General features: G+C 39.1%; 1 protein-coding gene across 6 annotated transcripts in view; it reads left to right on the top strand.

The window, feature by feature from the left end:
- The window catches only part of LRBA (LPS responsive beige-like anchor protein), a 737219-nt gene extending 716811 nt beyond the window's left edge, over nucleotides 1-20408 (top strand). For 5 of the 6 annotated variants that reach the window (XM_039234337.1, XM_039234336.1, XM_039234335.1 and 2 more), the window contains 4 exons: nucleotides 7174-7275; nucleotides 8933-9129; nucleotides 13174-13325; nucleotides 19239-20408. In XM_039234337.1, coding sequence (XP_039090268.1) covers nucleotides 7174-7275; nucleotides 8933-9129; nucleotides 13174-13325; nucleotides 19239-19329 — 542 coding nt within the window. In that variant the 3' untranslated portion in view covers nucleotides 19330-20408. The remainder of the gene's footprint in view (nucleotides 1-7173; nucleotides 7276-8932; nucleotides 9130-13173; nucleotides 13326-19238) is intronic. The other variant, XM_039234334.1, reaches the window with a different exon arrangement.
- Nucleotides 20409-25816: the final 5408 nt, after the last annotated feature.

The raw sequence follows: 25816 nt of genomic DNA, 5'->3' as shown, positions 1-25816 counted from the left end.
GTAAGAAACATAAATACATACGTTAAATAGAGTTTTGTATGTTCACATAATGAAATACTCTACAGCCATTAATGTATTACGCGTTTGTGGTACTGACATGGATAGATAATGCTGTCTGTATCGTTAAGTGTACAAGATCACCACACTACTTGTATAATTTTTTAGATATCTATGTGTATACTTTGTATTCTGTGTATACTTTTGCACAGAAAGAAGTCCAGAATGATAGCCAGCAAAATTATTTTTCTTATGTTAACAATGGTTATTTATAGGTAGTGGCATTTAGAGACTGATTTTTCATTTCCTTGTTCATAATTTACTACATTATCTGAATATTTACTATGATAATAGTGATGATACTACTATTAATATGTATTACTATGATAATAGTAATGTTATTACTCTACTATTACCTAATGATTATAATGTACCTCCACTTCCTGCCTAGGTTTCTAGATATTAGTAGTTTTATCAGAATTTATATGGATTGTTAGGGAAGACTGGAAAGTGTAAGAAAAGGAAGAATGGGAAATCAAAGTATAGTTTTTAGAAATTAAGAAAGGAAAGAATGACAAAAATAATCAGAACCATCTCTAATTTTCATTTATGAAGGATTGGCTCAGATATACTTTTGCTGAAAGAGTGTCTACATCAGAGAATGAACACCATTCTACTGTTACTACTACTACTAATACTAGGTGATACCTTCTGAGTGCTCACTACATGCTAAGCACCACCAAAAGCACTTTACATAGTAACTAATTGAACCTTACATCAATCCTATGTAGTAACTACTATTATTATCCTCGTTTTATAGGTGAAGCACAGAGAGATTATAAATATATCTTTACTTTCTGACCTGGGCCTTGAAGCTCCTAGATCTTACTGTAAAGTATGAGAACATGCCCAAGGGAGGTCACATGGCTAGTGTTCTAGGCCAGAAGTGCCATTCTTGATCACTAAATTGTACTGCATTTTTCATTTGTTAATTGGGCCATCAGCTGTAGAGGATTTGATGCAAGCCTATCACTAAAGCATGCTTTGCATTTGCAGAGGACAATACAGAGGTAATTTTGATAAACTGAGTTCTTATGAAAGTCTATATCATGTTAGGATTTTGTATTTTTTTATATTATTACACAATTTAGGATTATACTTTAAGTATACAGTTGCAGGTACATACTCACACACATTTTCTCTTGTAGAGAGAGAAAGATGTACACACAGAAACAAAGAGCATAAAGAAGAAAGGTTATTAACCAGCAACCTACAATTGACTTTTATACCAACATCATCTTATTTGCATTAATAATTATATTATTTACATAAGGAAGCTATCAAAATTTACTATCTGATGGTTGTCCCACCCTAAATGCAGCTTATTTTCCATAGTCTATATATTTAACAAAATTAACAGTTTTTTCACCAAAGAGACTGTGATGAGTGGAGAAAAGGAGAAGGGTTGCAGAGATAGAAGGAATAGAACAAATTTCAAAGAATTCCTCTTTCATAATTCAAATGTAGTGTTATAATTCCCACTGAGACATTAGGAAGTTAACGGGAAAGGTTCAAGAAACATTTAGTAGCTAACCTCATTTCCGCTTCAGAAAGCCATTTCCTTTCTTGGTTTGCCATTATGGTGAGCCACACAAGAAAGTTTAATGTACAGTTTATACGTGAATTTTTTTCCTCAGCAAATTGTTGTAGTAATCAAAATGTAATTAAAATGGAACAAAAGGCATATGCAAAACAGAAGTATCCATCTTTAGGAAATGACTGGCATATATTGTATAATACTTAGATTATTAAAAAAACCATATATACGTAATAACTTTTATATTTAGGTTCTTAAATATGTTTTCTTTCAAAATGAATACTCTATTGAAATGATTTTTTTTAACAAAGCCGGGTTTCATATTTTCTTTTACCTAAGAAGTCAGATGGTTATATTTTAATAAAGTGGAAAATTATATCCCTTGTTTTTATTAAAGGACTTCATTAGTTGATGTGAAATGTGCATTTGGTATAAAAATTCCATTGTAACAGTCTGAACTTCAGTACAGCTTTTTGACCTTACCAATTATAGGTATTTATAATTATAATGTGCAGGTTTATAGTAAGGTAACAAAACCTGATCCAGTGACCATTTAAAATCAAGTTATTGCCAATAGACTATATTTTATTCCCGTCCTTGTTTCCACAGTGCATTGAATATAATATATATCCAATAAAAGCTATTAAGTAAATGAAGGAGTAAATGAATGAATGAGAAAGCAATGGGAAATATTAACTTTTGGCCCAGGAATCATCTCAGCTAAGTATTAATTGAAAGAACCAATTTCATTTCTACAAAACTAGAAATAGGGAAATGTAGAACCAACTTTCATTATGAAATGAAGTCAAGTAGTAACTTAAGAAAAAAAAAATGGGGAGTGAATGAAGGGGATTCTCTTTGCTAGTAACATATTTAAGCTGCTAATGAGAATTGTGCAGTACATTTTAAAGTAATTTAATTTTCATAAGACTGAGGAGATGATGCCAAAAATACCAAGAACTTTAGTGAAATTTTAAAATGTAACTCAGATGTTTGCCAGAACTACATGTCTGGTCTGTTTTCACCTGGATTGTTAATCCCCCTTGCCTTAATGGAGACATATCTTGAAATATTTTTCTCATTGAATATTTATGAACAGGTACTAGAGAAATGACTATTTCCTCTTCTCTTCTTTGAGGTATAACTATAAGTGGTTCAGGGTCCATTTGATGGAGAAATATACTTAGTTATGAGGGCACCAAATACACACATTTAACAAAAACATTTGTTGTTCTGCCTAATGGTGGAAAACATGTCACCTAATATTTTAAAACATAGGTCCAGTATAAATGCTAATGGAGATCTTGTGCTGCTTAAATGTAAGTTGGGTTGCTAGAATAGTGTCTGTAAATTAGTACTGATATTTCCAGTATTATGTACTGAGAAAAGCACATCTGTAAAAACTGGTGTGTCTTGGTATTCTTGGCAGGATTTGGACTGTCTTTAATCTCCTTTGACTTGTTCATCTTCCTTTAAGGCCATCCATAAAGATGCACTGAGTATCCTTTTCAGCCTTTGGTTAGGATTTGCATCAGTAGTCATAAACCTGCTCTCCGGACAAAGACGCCCTTTCCTTTGAAGTAATTGCTCAAGCTTTTCAAAGCAGTCCAAGAAGTCTATCCTCTTTCTCTTTTTATTTTTCTTTAAGAAGAGTTTGAAGTGTAGCCCCTTAAACTAGCAGCAAGATAAATTTTTCTCTCAGCTTTATGGAAAGCCATGACGATTTTTCAAGCAGTAAGACTTTAAAAGGTTCTTAAAGGAATCTCTTCTGCTTTATGAGCTAGCTTTTGGTAGATCCTACTATCTCAGAAAGCAAAAGTAAAGACTTTTTATAGCCATTAACTACTGCAAATCCTTATCAAAGAATTAACCTGATATTTTTCAGAAAACTTTTTTTTTTTTTTCTGCTCTTTATTTGGTTTAGAGACCTCAGTGAAAGATGGTGATTAGCTTTGGGACCTTTGAAAAAGTAATATATGGCCAGTATTATTTTATTTGAGCTGATTTTCCCTTCTAAGTATTAAACTCTCAGGGCTGGCAAAAGGTTGGGATGTGAGTGCTACAATGACACTGAGTTACATGGTTCCTAGATTTTGTTTCCAGACTTTCCAAACAAATATACACAGATATGTAGCAGTTTGTCCTTTCCTTTCTATAAGACGTTCTTGCTTAGGCTCTGTGATCCAGGATGATGTATAACAGTGTGACTACAGAGAAATAAGTAGATTCTTTGAGCCACATATTAAGCCTGTGTTCTGCCTCAGGTTTCCCCCTTTGCTCTTAGTAATTTTATTCTAGCGGTCCTCAAAATATCTGTTGAACTTAAATCATTTGGACCTGTTGGATTTAAATCCCATATCCTATAATTCTGTTTGCTGAGGTGAAATTTTAATATTTAAAACATTTGGTTTATTGGAACTTAAAAAACCCTACAAGTATTTACTGTGAACAGATTTTTTTGGTTAGAAAATTTAAAGAACATGAGATCTGCATAACAGATAATAATGAGCTCTAATATACAGTTCAGTTTTTAAACAAGACTGGAAGGCAGCCTTTTTAAAGATGATTTGATAGCTCCTTGTATTCTTGTATGTGGATTTTTAGAGGCTATTAATGTACATTTCTTAAAAAGGAGGGAAGTTAAATAGCACAATCTTTTTTACTGGAAATCTGATGAATATTTGTGAAACCAGTTACCTGAGAACAACCCAATGGTCCTAAGTTTACCCTTATGGTTTTAATTTGTTTTTCTTGTCCTTTCCTATTCTTTTCTTTCTTCTTCTTTTTCTTCCTTTCTTTTTTGTTTTTCTGTATTTCCTGAACTGTCTAACCTGCTTCCTGAGAACATCTTGCCAAACTTGAGGCCAAAGTCCTAGCATTGAACAGTTCTTTATTTAGAGATCAGGCCCTAGGAAAAGAAAAATCTTTTTCAACTTTGAAATCATTCAGTATGTGTGTGTCTTTCTACTTGTGGAGGGAGAAAGGATTGGTATAGTGTGGAAACTCACATTTTGTAAGTAAAGCATACTTACGAAAAAAATCTTCATTACGAGTTTACAAAAAAGAATGATTTTATCCTAACCCACTTTATGGGGTTATCATGAGGCTTCCTATACTCTGTAGTCCTCGAAAATTCTCAGTATTTCAACTCTTACATGAAAGAAAGAAATACAGTTGACAGCAGTTTTCCTTCCTTCCTATGTCCCTGAGAAAAAATTCTTAGATCTAGAAAACAAAAAGCATTGCCATGCTCAAGTGACAATGTCTTCTGAGTCCACCATTATCCATCCGTCCTTTGTTTACTTTGGCTTACACTTTAGATTGCTTTCAGCAGCCATCAGTTTTCCTTCAAACTTTGATTTCCCACTGAGGAATTCCAAGATAACTCCAGTTAAAACACAAGTCTCACCCCTCCCCCATAAAATGGTAGCATATGAAAACAAAAAACGAACAATCACATTGAAAATGCATTCCTTAGATCTTAATTATTTTAATCCTTTATTTTAAAAGGCTGCCAATAGATATAACTAAACGTTAATTTCCAAAGTTAGACCTTCAACAGTATTTTTGTAGAATGTAGAGCATCTTGGGAAAGGGGGAATCCATGAATCAGGGCTAATTATTGGTAACTTTTTAAAACATAGTTCTAATGTTATGCCAAAGCTTATCTCTAACAGAAAGTTAAGTGGTTTAGATTGACTTACATTATTTCCTGCTTTTCTTAAAACAATTCCCCAAATTTGTGTACTTTTTAAGGGAAAAAAATAGTTCCTCTTCTAACAGAGTCTTTCTGGTTTGCAAAACGTCAAGTGAACTTTGTAATTAAGGTGGCTTTCCCTCAGAGTTTACCGACTTTGAATCAAAAGAAACCAAGCTCATCATTCCACTTATCCCCTTGCCTTTTAATACGTCATTTGAAGTCGCCCTTTGTCACTAAGCATGTAGGCCACTTATACTCTCTGGCTACATGTGGCACAGCCAAAGTAGTGCCAAGTTTGCTACGATGCCTTTTACATAAATCTCATTCAGAAGTATGTATGGTCACCAAAAGCCATGAAGGACTCTGTGAGAACACAGCTATGTATTATATACTACAATAAATACATTGTAATAATTCTTTGTAGTGGCTAGACATGAAGTAACTGCAGGTCCAGCAGAAAGTGGAGCAGGAAGCACAGAATCTAGGCCCCTGTCTTCATAGGAAAGACCCTGCCCTGTTTTTGGTCTGGATCTCTGTGCATTCAATAAAAGCTATTTTCCATTCTCCCCTCCACAGTACCCCTCCACCCCCCACCCCCAGAAAAACATAGGCATGGGACATTTGTTTTGCATGAAATTTCAGAGAAGCCACTGATGCATCATAAAATCCATTGCTTTGGAGGCTAGTTTAATTTTTTTGACAGCCAGTATTTGCCTTTCCAAGGACAGCAGGTTTCTGCTGGATTTTCCCTGACCTACCTGATAGGGTAGCAAGTTGTTCTTTTCCACAGAATTCCACAGCTGGTGCTAGAGACCTTCTTCTGGGCACATGTGCCCTTTTGGGTTAGACAAGATTGTTTATCAATATTCCTGCAAAACCAATCCAAATCAAGGAAATCTAAGCACCCTAACAGGACACTGCCCCTTACTTCCATTTATAAAGGCTTTTGTGTTTGTCTTTAGATACTATAAAAGTAGAGGGCTAGTGTGGTCTTAAAATAGTGTTCTTCAGGCTAAATATGGAGTTCATTTGATCCTTGCAGTTTGGCAGGAATCAAGCCACAAATCAAGCCCATTACTGTCTTCTTTATCTGAGCTGGGGCCATTTGTGGTGTGGATTTCTTATTAACCAACTAGTTTTTTTCTTTTCAGTTTGGGACTAGAAAAAGGATGACTGTTTCTACTTGTGAAAATGTCTACAAACATCTTCTATTATCTGGATACTGATTCTCTGCTATCCCTTCCTCACTTTCCTCCCCTAATTTTCAGTCACTATCAGTAGAATGTAGAATCAGTAGAATATGAGAGTTTGCTTTATTCCCCCTCTGTTCTTTGAACCATAGAGAAATGCACTCTGCGAGGTTTATATTTCAGAAAAGTACGTAAGATTAGTAAATAAGCATTTAAGAGGTGGACTACTTTGAGGTACTAGGTCCTAGTTCAGACTGTCTTTCTTATGACAGGGATCTCAGTGGCCCACAGAAGTCAGGGCCTGGCTACCTTTCTTTGAAATGTGCAGCAAGCCAGAGTCTCTACTTTTATAATCATCAATCTACAAATCATCTAATCAAGGGGCTAATATTTGTATTTGGAAAGTGAGGCATTCTACAGTGCAGATTTTTGTCTTATTTTACCCTGTGTTTTCAGCCACTGTTGTTTGAGATAATCCTGTAAGGATTCGAAATTTGGCAACTGTGGTCCTCATACTGTAGCATATAGTTTGGATCTAGTCCTAAAATAGAAGTTTTGGACAGATTTCTAAACTGTGAATTAAAGATTTAGGTATTATAGGAATGCCTAAGTAGAGGGAGCTGAGTAGAGAGAGGTAATCCCCTGTGTGAACTTGAATTAATTTATTGTTTATCTGTTTGTTCTTGAAGGTGAGCCTACCACACCCCGGGCGATTTTGACAGGCCACGACTACGAGATCACTTGTGCTGCTGTCTGCGCTGAGCTAGGCCTCGTGTTAAGTGGTTCCAAAGGTAAATCTGTGGCACCTTCATAAAATCGTATGCGTTTTCTGATGTCTTCTAGTAACGAAACCAAGAATAGATTTGGTACTTTTTTTTCTGAGCTATACTGCCCATAATAGTAGCCATAGCCACATAGGATTGTTTAAACTAACTAAAATGTATAAGTTAACTACATAAAGTTTAAAATTCATTTTCTTGGTGGTATTAGCCACTTCTCAGGTGTTTACTATTCATGCATGACTAGTGGCTACTGTGTTGAACAGCATAAATACAGAACATTGACATCATTGCAGAAAATTGTATTTCATAGCAGTTCTCTGAAGAGGGAGGCAGGAACAAGGAAAATCTTTGTTTATTCTTCTGACTCTGGGCTGGGTTTCATCTCACACCTGGATAGAAACTCTTGACCTAGTCTGTTTTAACTTCCAAATCTAAGAACTAGGCAGAAGCCAGGATGGCATTGAGAATGGAGTGAAAGATACTTAAGTTGGTCTGCCTAGAGGCCTGCCCTTGCAACATCATCATATGTTTAGGCCACAGATATTAAGTGAGCTTTTAGAGAGCACACGGAACAAATCAAGATCTGACCAGGAACCAAGCTGTTCCTAATTCATTGCTTATTCCATCTCTGAGGTGTATTCATCTCTGAGGATATGGACCTAAGCTGAGGTATGAACACACAAAAAAGTACTATAATCTTATGTCTTTGAAGGTTATCTGATGGGGATGCATTGAGCATCTGACTCACCTTATCTGCATCTCAAACTATAATACTTAGTCTAGCTACCAAGACTTATTAAATATTCAAAGGATTTTATTTAAAACTTTAGTTGGTCAAAGCAATGAAATAATGATAGCAAGAATTCTATGCCTAGTGGAATTTTTCCTTTCTTATACCCAGTAATTCCATATATCCTGAGCAAACGAGTTCTTAGACATTACGTGATCCAAATAGGGGCACCTAGCTGACTCAGTCAGTAGAAGATGTGACTCTTGATCTTGGGGTTGTGAATTTGAACCCCACATTTGGTATAGAGATTACTTAAGAATAAAATCTTCAAACAAACAAAATTAGACATATAAAATGAGCCTGTCATATTAAAGGTTATCCTTGCTTTGCATGGTAGTGCAGGACCATAAACATGACCATGCAAGCTGAAACCGGGGAAAATGAGCCTAACAACCAACAGGAAAACTTGTGGTGGTTCCATGGCTTTTAAAAGGTTTTCATCAAACATTAAAGTTTTTCATATACAGTTATATATATACAGGCATAAAAACTGTGTCACAGTGAGCTTGATGGCAGCCTGTGTTTAATTGTGGCCCAGCCTTCCCAGAAGCTCCTCTAGGAATTGAAATTTGTCCTGTTCCTTTCTGAATGCTTCTTGTTTTTATCATCTCTTGGCATAAATAATTTCATAAAGTAACTTCCTGCCTCTTGAGGAAAAGTGAACTTGAAAACATACGACTTGGCTTTCTCCTCTCCCAAATAGGAGGTGAGGTGTAGCCAGCATGCAGAGGACATTTTGCAAAATAACATATATAAGATAAATAATTTTTAAAGGCTTGCTACAGCAACCTTTTGATCCTGTTTGTGCTCAGGATTCATTTTCACATTTGTCATCCTTAAGAAAATTTTGCCAGTTGTTTCTCTTTTTTTTCTCAGAAGGACCATGTCTCATACATTCCATGAATGGAGACTTGTTAAGGACTTTGGAGGGTCCTGAAAACTGCCTGAAACCAAAACTCATTCAGGCTTCGAGAGAGGGCCATTGTGTCATATTCTATGAAAATGGCTGCTTCTGTACATTCAGTGTGAATGGGAAACTCCAGGCCACTATGGAAACAGATGATAACATAAGGGTGAGTATGCTACAGACTTTTCACCATTCTTGATTTTGACCTCCAAGTGTGGTAGGTGAGGAGGGACAGGGTTCACTAGAGAGACCTGTTTAGTCACTGAGGGCCTCTTTCCATGCCCAGAGAAAATCACCAGGTAGCCCGTGGACGAGGCTTATGTATCTCACAGACCATAGCGTATCCTGCTGTGCCAACCGCATTGCTCAGAGAGCTCTGTGCATGAGCGCCCTCAGTGAGGCCCAAGGGGTGAGCCTTCAGCAGAGGGTTTTCTTAAAGTTCTGTGAGGCCAACCTGGGTAGTTTTCAGGGGGCTTGTTCAGCTTTTTTTAATCTAAGAAAGTTAACTGCACATGGTTGTTTTTTGCGTATCAAAGCCGCCGTGGAACAGACCACACCTAAAACTGGCCCCTCTTCATACCTGGATATGCTGCTGGTGAGAGTGATAGGGGGTTATGACTGTTCAGGATTAGTATCTCGTTTCAGACTTGACTTCTTCGTAAATAACAAGACAAGCATTTGCCAAGTTGCGGGAGTTGGGCTTCCAATTATGATGTGAATTAGGTAGATATTTTTTCGCTTCGGATGTACAAGGACGGGTAATGCTAGTGGACCTTCTGGAGTCTAACTTCATCTTCAGGACGTGACTCCAAAAGTCTTGGAAACAATGAGTACTGCTCTTTAGGGAGGCTGTTTTTTCAAGGTCCTTTTCTCACTCCCAACCTGCTGGTGCAGGTTAAAATAAAGTGAAGCTGTGGTATTCCTATCATTTTCCAGGATGAGGTTGGAGGTACATGTGAACTTGTACAGTGAGGGAACCCCGGACATGTTGGGAGTGCAAAGAGGGTCACAGAGGCCTCGGCCTCTGAGTGTGGCTTTAGACTAGCTCTGTACATTTTATTCGTTGCTCCTCCTGATCCGGGGGACAGCTTAGACGACATAAATTCTCCCAGTTTCCCAGATCTAGTCTGATCAGCCCCTTCTCAAGTAAACAGATCTTGGGGTAAGAAAGTATTAAGAAACAACAACCCTAACTACAGATTACACAGACGAAGTGAAGGGCACTTACCTCTTCTCTATCATAGCACTGAATTCTTAATTGGGTCAATGTCTTCTTTTCTCTGTGAGTTTTCTTCCTTGTATTTTGACTGCCTCTACCACAAAAACATGCACTCCTGCTTGGCTTTTATTTTTCCCTACTTTCCCATAATACTTCATTTAAACCAAGTACACATCAGAGGATTTTCCTTTCCTCTTTTCTTTACAATAATAATGTTGATAATCTGTCACTTTGAGTTACGATTATACTGTCAGCTACACTAATAAATCTGTAAAATAATTTGAAATCCCTTGCTGGCTAAAACAATATCTGTGGCATTTCAGTTAGTACGAAAGGCTCTGGGAAGTTCCTGGAGGCAGTAGTAAGGAGGCTTTCTGCAGACTGTTCATACACATATGCTTTTCCTCTCTGCCCTGTAGCCATTGTTGTTTTTTTCTCCCTGTAATATTTCCCATTGGATTTTAGGCTTAAACAATCCGTTGCCTTTTTCCCAGCTCTCCTGCACTTTATCATACTAACTTGCAAGTGGCAACTGTGTGATTAAAACAAGCTTGCCTAAAATGAGCACTACCTGCCCATGGCTCCAGAGACTGACACTTTCACAGCTAACTGCCTTGGGGAGGGATGGAGGGAGTGAGAGAGGAAGAATAGGAGACCTCACAGAGCAAAAATCTCCAGCTCCATCCTGCAGGCCCAGCAGTCTGAGCCTGTGTAAGGAAAGGAGACCGTGGAAACAAATTAGTCATCAGCTCAGACCAGAAATTAAATTTCTTTGAAATACTGAGAACCCTGCAGGCAGGCAGCCTGGGGAACCTCTGTGCTAATCAAGGCTCCCCACCTGTTTTTATTTAGATGCCAGATTGTTCAGTGGCGTTTGGTTAACATATCATAGCACATCAACCAGGAGGTGTTTAGATGTCTTAATGAGTAACTTAAATGAAGTGGGCAGCCTGTACAGAACAGCAAAGTTATTTTACCCTAAACAAAGGATCGCCACCATTGCACCCACAGGAACTCATCTATTTTCTTTTTTGGCGGAAGCTGTGTTTTAGGATGTGATCGTGGCCGGCAGACCACTCTGGCCATAGAAACCCGTGCAGCTGTGGCCTTGTCCAAGGCACTCTGGATTGCAGAGGACATTAGCATGTCTCCGGGGCCCTCTCAGTCTTGCCAGTCTCAACCCAGCCTGGGTACTGAGGGAGGCGTGTTAGAGTGAAGAACTATGCGAGTGCTGCTTTGGGTAGAAGACGGTGCCATTCAGTGAATGTTACCCTGGCTCTTGCCTCCAGGGGAACTTGACAGGTTCCTCACGAGAAAGGCCAAAAAAAATGCTTTTTCACGTTGGCAGGCAGGCCCTGGGCTTATTAAAATGTTTGGATGCTGATAAATGTATAATCCTAAAAATCCAGACTTTAAATTCCAGATAGACTAGGATTAGAGATTCTTTACTAGTACAAAGAGTTAAAGATTAGTAGTTTTAATTTATGTTTTAATATAGCACTTATCCAGCCAAAAGCCTCAAGTATGAAACTCAAGTGAACCACAACCATAAGGTTAATGGCTTTTCATCAGCTGAATTTTATAAGTGCAGCAAATAATTGTTTGTCCTAGTCTTTACTGCAGCTCCCAGATACCCCCTAGAGATCACCATTTGTGAAGTGTATGGGGGGAAAGGATATTGATTTTTACTTATACTGAACAGTGTTACTATTTGTATTAAGATGTAGAGAATACTTCTTACATGTGACTCTCTTCTACACATGGGTTTTTATTCCTTAGATGTATTTTTGTATTCTTGGGAAGCTACATTTAAGAGATCAATAAAAGTTGGCATTTACGTAAATATGAATTGAATGTCAATGAAACGGCCCTTTTCTATGATTTTTTAAAAGTTTTGTCAAAGGATCGATTAAAGACTTAAGGTAACTATACTAAAACTGAGTGCAGGACAGTGTAGATAGATTTTTCAGAAGTTAGATTTTTTACTTTCTGGCTTGCCTGCACCATCTGTATTCCCATTTCACTATCCAAGTGGACACAGGATTACAGATGTTTACACTTTTTCTGTAAAGGGATAAGTAAAAAATATTTTCGGCTTTTCAGGCTCTATATTCTGTTAGTCATATGTGAAAGTAAACGGGTGTGGTTATGTTCCAGTAACCCTTATTTATGGGTACTGAAATTTGGAATTCATATTAATTCTCACATCATGAAATATTTTGATTTTTCTTCAACCATTAAAAATGTAGATCATATAAAAACAAGTAGGATTTGTTTTACTTATATAAATTTACTTATATAAATACAAATTTACTAATAAATTTGGCCCAGTTTACAGGATCGAAGAGCAAATTCCATGTCTGTACTTCCTGTTCAGTCCTGGCAGGAAGCAGTCAATCCTGAGGCAAGAAGAAAATGCTTCACCGGGGGTTTAATCACCCTGGAAGCTGTAGTTCTCTACCAAGTTGTCTCCCTAACCTGGGGTCTAAATTCAGCAGGCCCAGTGAACCCGTTGGTCTTCTCCCATGGGGCCGTAACCCCAAAGGCAGCAGTGTTTTATTGGCGATATGAGGCCAGCCAGCACTGTTTGCCCAGTTTGGGTACAAAATTAGCATTATTAGGCCTATTAGCATGTCCACAGTGCCACTGGAGAGGTGCCGGGAGGCTCCTCATGTTAGAGCGCTGGCTCCAGTCCACCGCGTACACAATCTAAATAGTATTCACAGAACTAGAGGGGTTTGCCACCTCCTCTTTAAAAATCAAAAATTAAAAACACAAAAACAAAACCTCAAACATTGCCTAACTTTGTCCATTTGGCTTTTGAAAAATGGCAGAAGTTTTCTGTAACTCATGATTTCCTAAAAACTCCTAAGGAACAAATACAATCTCTCCCTGCCATTGCAGTGGCTTCGCGGTGTAGGGCTTAAAGAGGGGAAGGGAGCAGGAGTTCTCCTAGGACCACATCTCCACTGAATTTGCTATGTCTCTTAGGCCATCCAGCTGAGCCGAGATGGGCAGTACCTGCTCACAGGAGGAGACAACGGTGTGGTCATGGTCTGGCAGGTGTCTGACCTCAAGCGCCTCTTCACCTATCCGGGCTGTGATGCTGGAATCCGGGCTATGGCCCTGTCTTACGACCAGAGGTAACACTGAAATCACATGGTCTACTGATGGTGATATTAAAGACCGGAGGAAATTTATTTAAATGGGCTGATGAACAGACTGGGTTACAGGGTTCACCTTGGGTTGTGTGGGTACCTTTGTAATCAAAAAAGCCAGTAAATATTGGGGTTCCCAAGATACTTTTTAAAAACTGTGATTTTTCTTATTGATGGCATTGCCACTCTTAGACAAAAGCTTAATTCTCCAGCAGTAGACAGGATTTAAGTAACAAAGGCTGTAATTATGTTGCCATAAGGCTTTTTATATTTAATTTTTTTAATGTTTATTTTTGAGAGAGAGAGACAAAGTGCGAGTAGGGGAGAGGCAAAGAGAGAGGGAGACACAGAATCTGAAACAGGCCCCAGGCTCTGAGCTGTCAGCACAGAGTCTGATGCAGGGTTCTAACCCATGAACCGTGAGATCATGGCTTGAGCCAAAGTTGGATGCTTAACTGACTGAGCCACTCAGGCACCCCAAGCTTTTTATGTTTCTTATTTTTTCTTTAAAACTTAAAAAATATAAACATGTATAATACAAAATGTCTCTATGTCTGTCCGTGAGGATTTTATGGAGAGATTTACCTTATTTCCTAAAACCTTCTAAGTGGTAAATTTGGGGAACGTAATCATTGGCGTCTTATTTCTTCTACACTCATTTCAAAATGCTTCTGATTTTTTATAGTGGTAACATATTTTTTTGTGTTCAATTTAGTGTCATTAAGTACATTCTTAATGCCACACTGTTGTACAACTATGGCCACTGCCCATTTCCACAAGTTTTTCATCATCCCAAACAGAAGCTCTGTACCCTTTAAACACTAACTTCCCATTTTCCCTCCCAGAGCTCCAGCTCACCTCAATTCCAGTGTGTCTGTGAATTTACTTCTTCTAGGTATTCTGTATAAGTGGAATCATACAGTATTTGTCCTGTTGTAGCAAGTATTAGAACTTCATTCCTTTTTAAGGCTGAATAGTATATGCCACTTTGTTTATCCATTCATCTGCTGACATTTTTGGTGTTGTCACCTTTTGGCTATTGTGAATAATGATGCAGTGAACATTTGCATACAAATATCTGTTCAGATCCCTGTTTTCCCTTATTTGGAGTAGATACCAGGAGTGGATTGGTTGAGTCACATAGTAGTTCTGTGTTTAACTTTTTGAGGCACTGTCAAACTTTTCTCCAAGTGGCTGCACCATTTTATATTCCTACCAGCCACACGCAAGGGTTTGTTTTTCCACATCTTCACCAACACAGGTTATATTTTGGTTGTGGATTAATAATATCCATCCTAATGGGTGTGAAGTAGTCTCTTATTGTGGTTTTGATTTGCATTTCCCTAATGACTAGTGGTGTTGATTCTGCATTCTTAATAATGTCCTCTGATGTACAAGTTTTTAATTTTGAAGTTTTTTTTTTCTGTTGTTGCAAATGCTTTACCAACATCCAAGTGATCATTGCAAAATCCAATATCATGAAGCTTTTCCTCTGAGTTTTAACGTTTATGTTTATTTAGCATTTGATCCAATTTGAATTAAGGTCTGTATCATAGTAGAGAAGGACCCAGTTTCATTATTTTGCATGTGGATATCAGTTTTCCCAAAACTGTTTGCTGAAAAGACTGTCCTTTCCCCCACTGGATAGACTTGACACCTTGTTAAAAATCATTTGACCATACATATCAGAGTTTATTTGTGGGTTCTTTATTCTGTTTGTCTATATGCCAGTACCAGACTGTTTTGGTTACTATTGCTTTGTGGGAAGTTTTGAAATCATGAAATATAAAACATCTGATTTTGCTTTTTTTTTTCAAGAATATTTTTTGGCTATTTGAGGTTCCTTGAGAATCCACTGTGAAATTTTAAGATGGGTTTGTCTATTTTTGTTTAAAAAAAAAAAAAAAAAAGGGAGGGGCTGATAGGATTGAGTTGACTCTCTTGATTGCTTAGGCGGCTAGTATTATCACTTTAACAATATTAAATCTTCCAATCCATGATCACAGATGTCTTTAAGTTTATTCTTTTGTCTCCTGCATTAAATTATTCTTGAATATTTTATGCACTTTTGCTATTGTAGGTAGAATTGTGCTTAATTTCCTTTTCTGATTTTTTTCATTGTACAGAAATGCAGCTAATTTTTGTGTTGATTTTATACCTTGCAACTTTGTTGCATTCATTAACCGACTTTTTTTTTTGTGGAATCCTTAGGATTTCCTAAATATGACCATGTCATCTGTAATAGAAATAATTTTACTTTTTCCTTTCCAATTTAGATGCTTTTCATTTCTTTGCCTTGCCTAATTGGTCTGGCTGGTACTTCTAGTACCATATTGAACTGGTAGAAGTGGTTATCTGTGCCTTGTTTCTGATCATAAAAGACAAGTTTTGAGTCTTTGACCATGGAGTATGTTGTTAGTTGTGAGGTTTTCATTATTATGTTTATGTCCTTTCCTTCTATTCCTAGTTATCATAAAAGGATGTTGAATTTTGTCAAATGCCTCTTGTGCGTCAGTTGAGGTGATTATGTAATTTTTGTTAATTCTATTAATGTGGTAGATTACATTAATTTTTCTGTGAACCATCCTTGCATTCCAAGAATAAATCCATTTTGGTCATGGTATCTAATCCTTTAAATATGTGGCTGAATTAGGTTTGCTAGCATCTGTTGAAGATTTCTGTGTCAGTATTCATAAGGGATATTGGTCTGTAATTTCTGTTTCTTGTAGTGTCTTTCTCTGACTTTCATGTCAGGGTAATGCTGGCCTCATTGAATAACTCAGGAGGTGTTCTCTCCAGTTACTTAGAAGAGTCAAATATTTGATAGAATTCACCATTGAAGCTATCTAGTCCAGGGCTTTTCTTTTGGGAGACTACCAGTTTAGTCTCCTTAGTAGTTATAAGTCTATTCAGGCTTTCTATTTTTTTTCATGATTCAATTTTGTTATAGTGTGTGTTTCTAATTTTTTTTTTTTCCATTTCAGGGGCACTTGGCTGCAACTCTTGATCTCAGGGTTGTGAGCTTGGGCCCCACACTGTATATACAGATTACTTAAAATCTTAATTTTTTTCCATCTCCATTCAATTTGTTGGCATATAATTGTCTTGTCCTTAGTATTCTCTTATACTACTACTTCTGTAATATTGGTAGTAATATATCTATGATTTTAGTAATGTGAGTCCTCTTTTTTCCTTAGTCAGTTTAGCTCAAAGTTTGTCAATTTTGTTTTACATAATCTTTATAATCTCCTTCCATTAGCTTTGGGTTTAGTTTGCTCTTTTTCTTGTTCCTCAAGGTGTAGAATTAGGTTACTGATAAAGAGATCCTCTTTTTTAATGTATCTACAGCTATAAATTTCCTTCTTAGCATTGAAGTTTTGGTTTATTGTTTTCATTTGTCTCAGTATTTTCTAATTTCTGTTAAGATTTCTTCTTTAAATTGGTTAATTTCTATGTGAATTTTCCAGTTTTCCTTCTGTTAACTGATTTCTACTTCAGTTATATTGTGATCAGAAAAGATGCCTTGTATGATTTTTATATTAAGACTAGTTTTGTGGCCTAACATGGTTTATCTGGAGAATGTTCCATGCACACTTGACAAAAATATCTATTCTGCTGTTGTTGGGTGAGTGATATATGTGTTAAATCCACTTGGTGGGTTCCCCCCCTTAGAATTTAAGTTACCTCTACACCCAACATAGGGCACAAACTCATGACCCCCGAGACCAAAAGTCTACTGACTGAGCTGGCCAGGAACCCCAGGTCCCCTTGGATTTCAGCGTTCTTTAGGTTCTCTTCTTTCTGGTCATTCTACCCATTATTGACAGCAGGGTATTGAAGTCTCCAGCTATTGTTGTAGAACTGCTCATGTTTCCTTTCGGTTCATTCCATTTTGGCTCCGTATCTCTTGGGGGCTCAGATATTTGGTGCATTTAAGTTTGTACAGGCGGACTTCATTTTATTGTGCTTTACAGATCCTGTTTTTACAAATTGAAGTTTTGTGGCAAACTGGTGTCAAGCAGGCCATCACTGCCATTTTTCCAACAGCATTTACCCAGTTCATGTTTTTGTTACATTTTGAACATTCTCCTTCCATTTGTTATGGTGATCTGTGATTACAACTTACAGAAAGCTCAGATAATGGTTAGCAATTTTTAGCACTATTTGTAATTTATATACACCACTTTTTTAGACATGCTTTTGTACACTTAATAGACTACAGCGTAGAAGCATCTGATGTCGCTTCAGCTCAGGTCATGATCTCACGGTTAGTGAGTTTGAGCCCCACATCGGGCTCTGTTGACAGCTCCGAGTCTGGAGCCTGTTTTGGGTTATGTGTCTCCCTCTCGTTCTGCCCCTCCCCTGCTCATACTCTCTCTCTCTCTGTCAAAAATAAGACTACAGTGTAAACTTTTACATGCACTGGGAAACCAAAATTCATTTGACTCACTTTATTGCAGTGGTCTAGAACCAACCCAGTGTCTCCAAGGTATGCCTGCAATTGCTGTATCTTTTGACAAACTGACCTTTTAACTGAGATAGTGTACTTCTTTGTCTCATAACAGATATTAATAGCCTATTTTGTCTGATGTTTGTTAGTATAGCCACTCCTGCTCTTGTTACTTTATGCGTGCAATAGCTTCCATCCTGTCACTTTTCAGCCTTTTTGTGTAAAGGCTGTATCCTGTAGACAGGATATAGTTTGATCATGTTTCTTTTTTATCCATTCTGCCAGTCTCTTTTGATTAGAGAATTCAGTGCCTTTATAACTAATTACTGATAAGACTTCTGCATTTTACTATTTTCTGTATGTCTTAGAGCATTTTTTGTCTTTCATTCTCTCATTACTGCCTTCTATTGTGTTTGATATTTTGGTAGTGGCATATTTTAATTCCTAATTTAGATATGAGACAGTAGGAAGGATATTGAAAATGACTTCTAAGGACTGGTTCTAACTAGACTATTCAGAGGAAGATCTAAGATAATAGGCTCCCTCTAAACTGTTCATCTTAGTGGGGTACCTGGGTGGCGCAGTGAGTTAGCATCCAGCGTCAACTCAGGTCATGATCTCCTGGTTCGCGAGGTCAAGCCCTCTGTCAGTGCAGAGTCAGCTTCGGATCCTCTGTTCCCTGCCCCCGCCCCTCCCCTGCTCACGTTCCCTTTCTCTCTCTCAAAAATTACAAGTAAATAAACAGTGCTCTCCATGTTCTCCCTGTATCACCTTCTCAGGGATGGGGAGCAAGCAGCAGCAGCAGCTCCTGTCCTTGGTGATCATCCCAGTGAGTTCACGGTCTTCAGAGGATTAAGTCCCTACCCAGACCTTCTGCAGAGCATGGCCTGGCCCAAATTACAGTCAACACACTGCTTTCTTACTCTTCACGGACTCTGTACCCATCATAGAGCTCTCCATCACTTAACTGTGCTGCTTCCTTCACCAGCAGTTACTTTTGAGTTTCTTTTGCTTCTGATACCTCATATGAAAGAGAGGGGAAAGGTACAGCACAGGAATAGAGCCCATGGTCCTGTAGCATCCTATGGGGACAGATGGTAGCTCCACTTGTGAACACAGCAGAACATACAGTTAGAGAATCACGATGTTGTACATCTGAAACTAATGTATCGTTGTGTGTCAATTATGCTTCTATGTTATCTATGTAAAAATAAACACTAGGGCTCACCTGAAGCCAGCTCCCCATTAGAAATCATCAAGTCTCTTCAGGTTTTATTTAGTCACTTGTTATTTTGATCATCAAAAAACATACCTTAGTTCTCACAAATTGCTAGGTTTCACTGCCATCTTCTCTTATTTACCTTGTCGGTTTGGGGAGGGCGGTTCTCTTTAGGAATAGATCCCTAGGGAAAAAATAGGTTTGTAACGCCCCTCCCTCCTTCTCCCAGGTGCATCATTTCTGGCATGGCGTCAGGAAGCATCGTTCTGTTTTACAACGACTTTAACCGGTGGCATCACGAATACCAAACCCGCTACTGACAGTGACAGCTGCGCATCTGCCTCTGGCCGAGGCTGGAGAAGGAATCTGCAGAATCTTTCTCTGGGAAGTAGCTATCACATCTGAATGTAACTTAAATTTGCTCGAAGAAGCAAAATATTTTTTAAAGTTAATTGCTATTTTTGTAGACTTTGCTTGACTTTTTTGGGGGGAATAGCAAAGCAGAAAATTGGCTGCTGGGTTCTGTAGTTTAAAAAATCTATATTTTTAGTCATAATGAGAAGTCTATTTTCACCAATTATGGAAACATATCGAGTGGAGCAAAGTAAACCCACTTACTCTAGCTATATTATGAAAAAAACACTTCCCCTTTATCTGTAATCTTGAGAAATACATGATTTTAACAATAGGGAAATGGGTATAGGGCATTTTATGCTGTACTTTGGGTCCTGTATTTTTCCAAGCAATTGTGCTTCTTCAGCACTGAAATTTCTGGGATTTACATAGTAATGTTTAAATTATGGTAAATGTAATTTAAAACATCTCAATGGATTATTTCTACCAATATTATTCTTCAAGCATGCTTTAGACCTAGAAAAACTATGGTTTGGGGAAGGCTATTTTATTGTGTTTAACATAAAGGATCTCATGTTCTATCAAGTGTGAAGTATTTACAATGTAGTTTGTTGGTTTTTTGTTTTGTTTTTTGGTTTTTTACAATGCTTTCCCTGATACGTTGTCCTCCCAGCACACCAACTGACAGGATGGGAATGCCCGTGGGCTCACAGCTTTTGTTTTCCTTCTGAAGTAAACGCAAGTACCAAAGCTCACCCCTGAGATTTGACTGTGCCCACGCACTGAGGCAGAGCCGTCAGTGGGGCTCCCCTTGCCCACCCCAGTCTGAGAGCAGAGGCTTCCAGGTGCTGTATTAAGCAACACCCATTTCACCTATTTGTTACTGAACATCTTCACCTTCCTTTGAGTAGCAATTTGTACCGAGAAACATGTTATTTTGGTGTTGTATAATTCTACTTTTCTAGTAGATTGCTGTGTGGAATTCTGTGAAAAATATTTGAGAAAAGGTCTGTATTGCATAAATAAATTCTTTGTAAGTTGTGAACTTTGAGTTGAAACCGACATTCCATCTGTTTACTTTGCAGCTTCCCTAACGTCCCTTCCTATTTTCCAACACTCAGCTTTTCACTAAAAGCAAATATTTGGAATGGAACAACTCAGTTTGACAGAAAAAATTAAATAGCATTTGTAATTAATTTTTGGAAAATAATAATCTTTTCACTTCTAGTTTAAAACATGGATAAAATAATTCTTTGCAAAAAAAAAAAAAAAAACAACAACTCTGGTTCAGTCTCAGATTTTGAGCCATAAACAGCAAGAGACACTTTTGAATGAAGACAGGAACACATAGGCTTTCTTTGGCTCCCTCTTACCAAGACTTTGCTGATGAGAACTCTAGACCTATACCTAAGATTCACCACTGTTTTATAAACCAAGAAAGAAAAAACAAGTCAAATGTGAGAACATATGTCTTACATCAAAAAAATATACAAGTGGGGTGCCTGTGTGGCTTAGTCAGTTAAGCGTCCGACTTTTGCTTGGGTCATGATCTCGCGGTTCGTGGGTTCGAGCCCCGCGTCGGGCTCTGTGCTGACTGCCAGCTCAGAGCCTGGAGCCTGTTTCAGTCTGTGACTCCCTCTCTCTCTGACCCTCCCCTGCTCACGCTGTCTCTCTCTCTCTCCTAGAAATAAATAAAAATATTTAAAAAAAAAATACACAAGTTACAGGTAAATTAACTAAGCATCTTCACTGCAATTACCCTGATACTATAGAAACTATAGAGAAAGTGGTAGATGAGAATCGGGAATACCTAAATCCTTATGCCAAGCATTTGAAACTTCAACTCCTCTATTTTTATAAGCTTAAAGCAAAGTGAATAAAGCAGCTTCCTCTTAGAATATAAGAAAATTGGTGCCTCCATGGCCCATACTGCTTTTAAAACTTATAACTCTGAAAAATTAACAGAAAGACAAAGTAACACAGAAGCACGACTTACACATGTATCACTTCTGTGTTCCTTTACTCAGGAAACAAACCTACTTCGTGTCAACATAAGGGCTTCTTAATGACAGAATCTGTTTACCATATTTGCTAGGATTGATTCAGCATTTACTTTATATCCAGTATTAACTACTTTTTAAAGAAACCATTACACTTCAAATAAATTTTAACCAATTAGGGGGAAACGTCAAAGTTGAGGTGGTTTGGGATGAAACTGGATGCCCTACAACAGACGGGAAGTGTGCGGGGCCATTCAGTACATGGACGTGGTTGAAAGTGTCCAGTGTGTTCAGTTTACATACAGTGATTTACGGCTACTTTTAAAGTGCACTGCCTCAAGAAATTCAGATTTCCTCCCTGATAGTATTGATTCTTACTGAAAAGTCACCAATCAAGTCCTTGAGGCTCTGCAATTCAAGAAACAGCACTAGATCTCTGGGAGAGGGTGTGCAGGCTTAGCGAATACAGGACATGAAAACTTGACAAGCACAGATACATGCTGATGAATGACTCACTCTTAGATGAGAATCGTATTCCCCAGAGTACACCAAACATCCATAAATAAATATCTCATTCAGTAATTCGATAAAAAGGAACCATCTTGCCCCCTGAAATGACATCACACTTTAGTACTACTGAGCACACACGACAGGAAGATTCAAAGTACCCTGCACGGGAACCCCAAGAAGCTGCGTGTAAGACGTAAGGTAACTTAGAACCCGGAGCCGCCCTCGGGGCCTGACCACACACACCTGGTGCCATGTGCCCCCTGTCCCCATCTTGCTGGCAGAGGTGGCGTGGATCAAGTTTGCAGGAGATGGCTGGGAATCCTGGGAACAGCCACACGGCACATCCACCTTGCGCCCTTTTCAGCAACTAGAATTCAATTAAAATAGCATACAACAGATTTACCAGATAGGAATTTTAGGAGAGAGATCTTCACTGGGTATCTGTGATATATTTTTACCGGCTATGATTTCAAGAGCTCCAGACCATACAAATCATGGGCCTGGTTTGGTCCTTCTCACTGCACTAGTCCTGCCCCCGCTCCGTCTCCCATCCCCACGAAAGAACACAGCAGACCAAGGATTCTGTATCCTTCTGCATGGACACAGAATGAAGGATCCCACCACTGAGCTTGGCGGAGGGGGTCTGCCGGTTTCTCATGTGCGTTATAGATCGTGGACTAGCAGCCAGCCCCCCACCCCCACCCCAGCATCACATCATCATGTGACATCACATTAGGACAAAGCATATTCACAAATAACGGAGGAGGAGTTCAGGATGTAAATCCCCAAATCTGCATAAACCGTGTGTATCAGCAAATACGCTAGTGCCCCAAACCAGACTATTTCTGTCTCACTGCTGGGGAAAGCGTTTTCTACTTCAGTTAGGAGAGCTACCAGCCTCACTACTCCCCCCCCTTTTTTGTAGCATAAGGAAGCTGGGAAGTTTCACAACTTCCTAAACTGAAAAACAGAAGGAAAAGACCATAAAAACAACAAACCAATAAAATAACAAAATACAACAAAAATTTGTTAAATTTTCTTTTGTCTCTTCTATTTCCTCTCAGATGTGTGAGAAAAACCTCATTTGTATTTTTTTTCACACTGAAGAGTTGAATCCATCTTGCACTTTTCAGTCTCCCAAAGTCATAAGATCACTATGTATAAAAACGCAAGCCTATTATTAATGACATTGACACATCACTCTCAGCCCTCCCTGCTATGAACCAAAAATGCAAATTGCTCAAGCGAAGGAAGTCACATTTTTCTAATGAAACTGTGTGGTTTGGTCTTCACACAAGCTGTCTTCCAGAGACAGCCAGACTCTCCAGCAAGGGAAGACGGCCATCCACAAATGTTCCTGTGAATTCTGAGACCTCAGCAGTCATATGCCAGAAACATGAAATGAATTACTTTTCTGTCTCAAGTTCAGGAGTATTTTTCCTTGCCAGAACCAAGGTGGGGGGAGTGGGGCAGGCTTGTTATTTCCTCATCCCTGGCAGGAAGCAACTGGCTGCTTTGCAGCTTTGGACTTGGGACAATTTGAAAGACATTCCCCAGACCCAACTTCATTCTCAGCACAGACAGGTGCCCAACCCTCACAACCCATCAAACTCGGCCCACAGTCTTGAAACCATCCTGACCACATGAATGAAAGGGGTTTGTTTGGGAAAGGGAAGGAGCAAAATGTCTATGTACCAAATACACCCTTTCCTTCCCCTCAGCTGTTCAATAAGGACAACCCTTTCCCACAGCTAACTGCCTCTGAGTTCAAGGCTGTAGGTTTTATCATAAGGTAGCCCCCTTAAAATCCACTGGCCAATGGGGCACCTGGGGGTCTGGTTGGTTAAGCATCTGACTCTTAATCCCAGACCAGGCCACCATCTCCCCGCTCATGGGTTTGCTCCCCGTGTTGGGCTCTGTGCTGACCACACAAAGCCTGCCTGGGTTCTCTCTCTCTGCCCCTCCCCTGCCCACACAGGCTCTCTCTCAAAATAAGTAAATTTTTAAAAAATCCACTGGCTAAGACTAAGTTGTATATATCAGCCTCCTTCTGGAAAAACTACTCTCCTTCCTCATCTAACAGAGTTCACCGCCCTGCTTGTGATAACCCGTCAGGCCGCCTCAGTTTTCTACCACTTTGCCAGGCGTCTCTGCCAGTCCATCCCACCTCTGCCTATGACATAGATGTCCCATCTAAAGCATCTCTGAGCACGTAGATGACAGCCCAGTCGTAAGGACAGCTTCCTGGGGAACCGGGAGGAGCAAGTCCCAGCTCCGCATGCCTGGATGGGCGCCTGGTCCTTCTGAGTTTCCTCATTTGTGGAATGTGGGTGTTAACATCTCTAACGGAAGTGGTGTGGCTCAAATGATACAGGATAAAATACTCTGTACACTCTAAACTTAGCTGCTTTCTGAAGAAGTGATAATCTAGTCCTTCCAAATGCTTTGCTGCTAAATAATCACCACCAGAAAATTCTGTCACAGGAGTGCCATTTGACTAGAGTCTTAGACTCTGCACTCACATCTGACCCTTCATACCTCCTGCCTACTAACCTCAGACCACCATCCCTGCTCTGGAACAGTTCTTCATTCAGCCAAAGACATCCAGCAGATGTGCCTCTGTGTCCCCTAACTAACACCATACAGTGTTTCCCACCAGTCCCTGGCTGCCAGGGCTGCGGTCCCCCTCACCTCTCTGACTGCCCTCTTTCGGGTGATTGTTGCTTCATGGGCATCACACGCTGGGAGGCCTTCATGACAGACACACAGGAGGGCTTGGCTCATGCTGCCCACAATTTGCATAGATTTCTCCCGACGCAGTTTAAGGTTCTGCTAACATTTCAACAGCTCTGTCAGCACCTAATGAATGGTGACCACTGAAGTTCTCCGCTCCCGGGTCTCCCATGAAGTGGTGAAGATCAAGGCCTTAGGCAACAGAATGGCAGGGGCTTCACGCTCTGATTTCACAGCACAGGTTCGGATCAGTGTTCTAACCTGCTGAGGGAACTTGACATCCAGCCCATCCCATTTAAAACACAGATAAGCTTTCTTGATCGTCATTCACATCATATGCAAAATCAAAACAAAAACAAAAACAAAAAAAAAAAAAGAAAAGGAACAAAGACCAAGCTTTGTCTGGGCTTCCTCTCCAGCGGCACAATCCAGTGTGGCTGGTGGGGCCACATGGTCTATGAAACACTCAAGTGGTGCCAGGTCCAAGCCAAGATGTTCTGTACCTGTCAACACACACTAGATTTCAAATATTAAAAAAAAAAAAAAAAATGTATCTCAAAGATTGTCTTTTGTTTACATTATGGGTTACATGTTGAAATAATACCATAGATACATTGGACTAAATAAAATATACTACAAAATTGACTTCACCCATTCCTCTTTAATGTGGCACCAGAAAATGTTAAATGAGGCAGCTTACACTGCGTTTCCAGGGGGCGGCACACTGTTCCAGAAGTCTTTCCCCACCACCATCGGTAGTCCGCACCCTTTCTCTTTCCTTACAGTCTGTTCTGAACAGTCCTCACTACTTTCAAATTCACATTTCACAGTTGTATCCATGAAAGTATCCTGGGAAGTTTTACCAAATGTTTTTAATCCATATATTCCATATATTTCCACAACGCAGCAACCTTTTTGAAGAGAGAGACACACACACACGGTGACCCCTGGGCAGTTGCTGAGCCCAGCAGGCACCCCATGATGGCTACAGGTCACCACTTCCCTTTTTCTACCCCTTCAAAGGTCAGTTCCTTTAGACACAGATCCCCCGCTGGAGTAAGGGAATGAACATCAAACAAGTACATACCATTCTCACTGTGCAGGAGCAGAGGAACCTAGCAATTACATCCCTGCATTTAATTTGGATTCTAAGAACAGACGAAGAGCTCAAAAAATGTTTTCTAAACACACGGGGAAATGAACGGTTTGC

This window comes from Hyaena hyaena, unplaced genomic scaffold (genome assembly GCF_003009895.1).
Source record: "Hyaena hyaena isolate Hyena2069 unplaced genomic scaffold, ASM300989v1 scaffold_89, whole genome shotgun sequence".
Lineage (NCBI taxonomy): Eukaryota > Metazoa > Chordata > Mammalia > Carnivora > Hyaenidae > Hyaena > Hyaena hyaena.
This window is presented reverse-complemented; position numbering and strand designations above follow the sequence as displayed.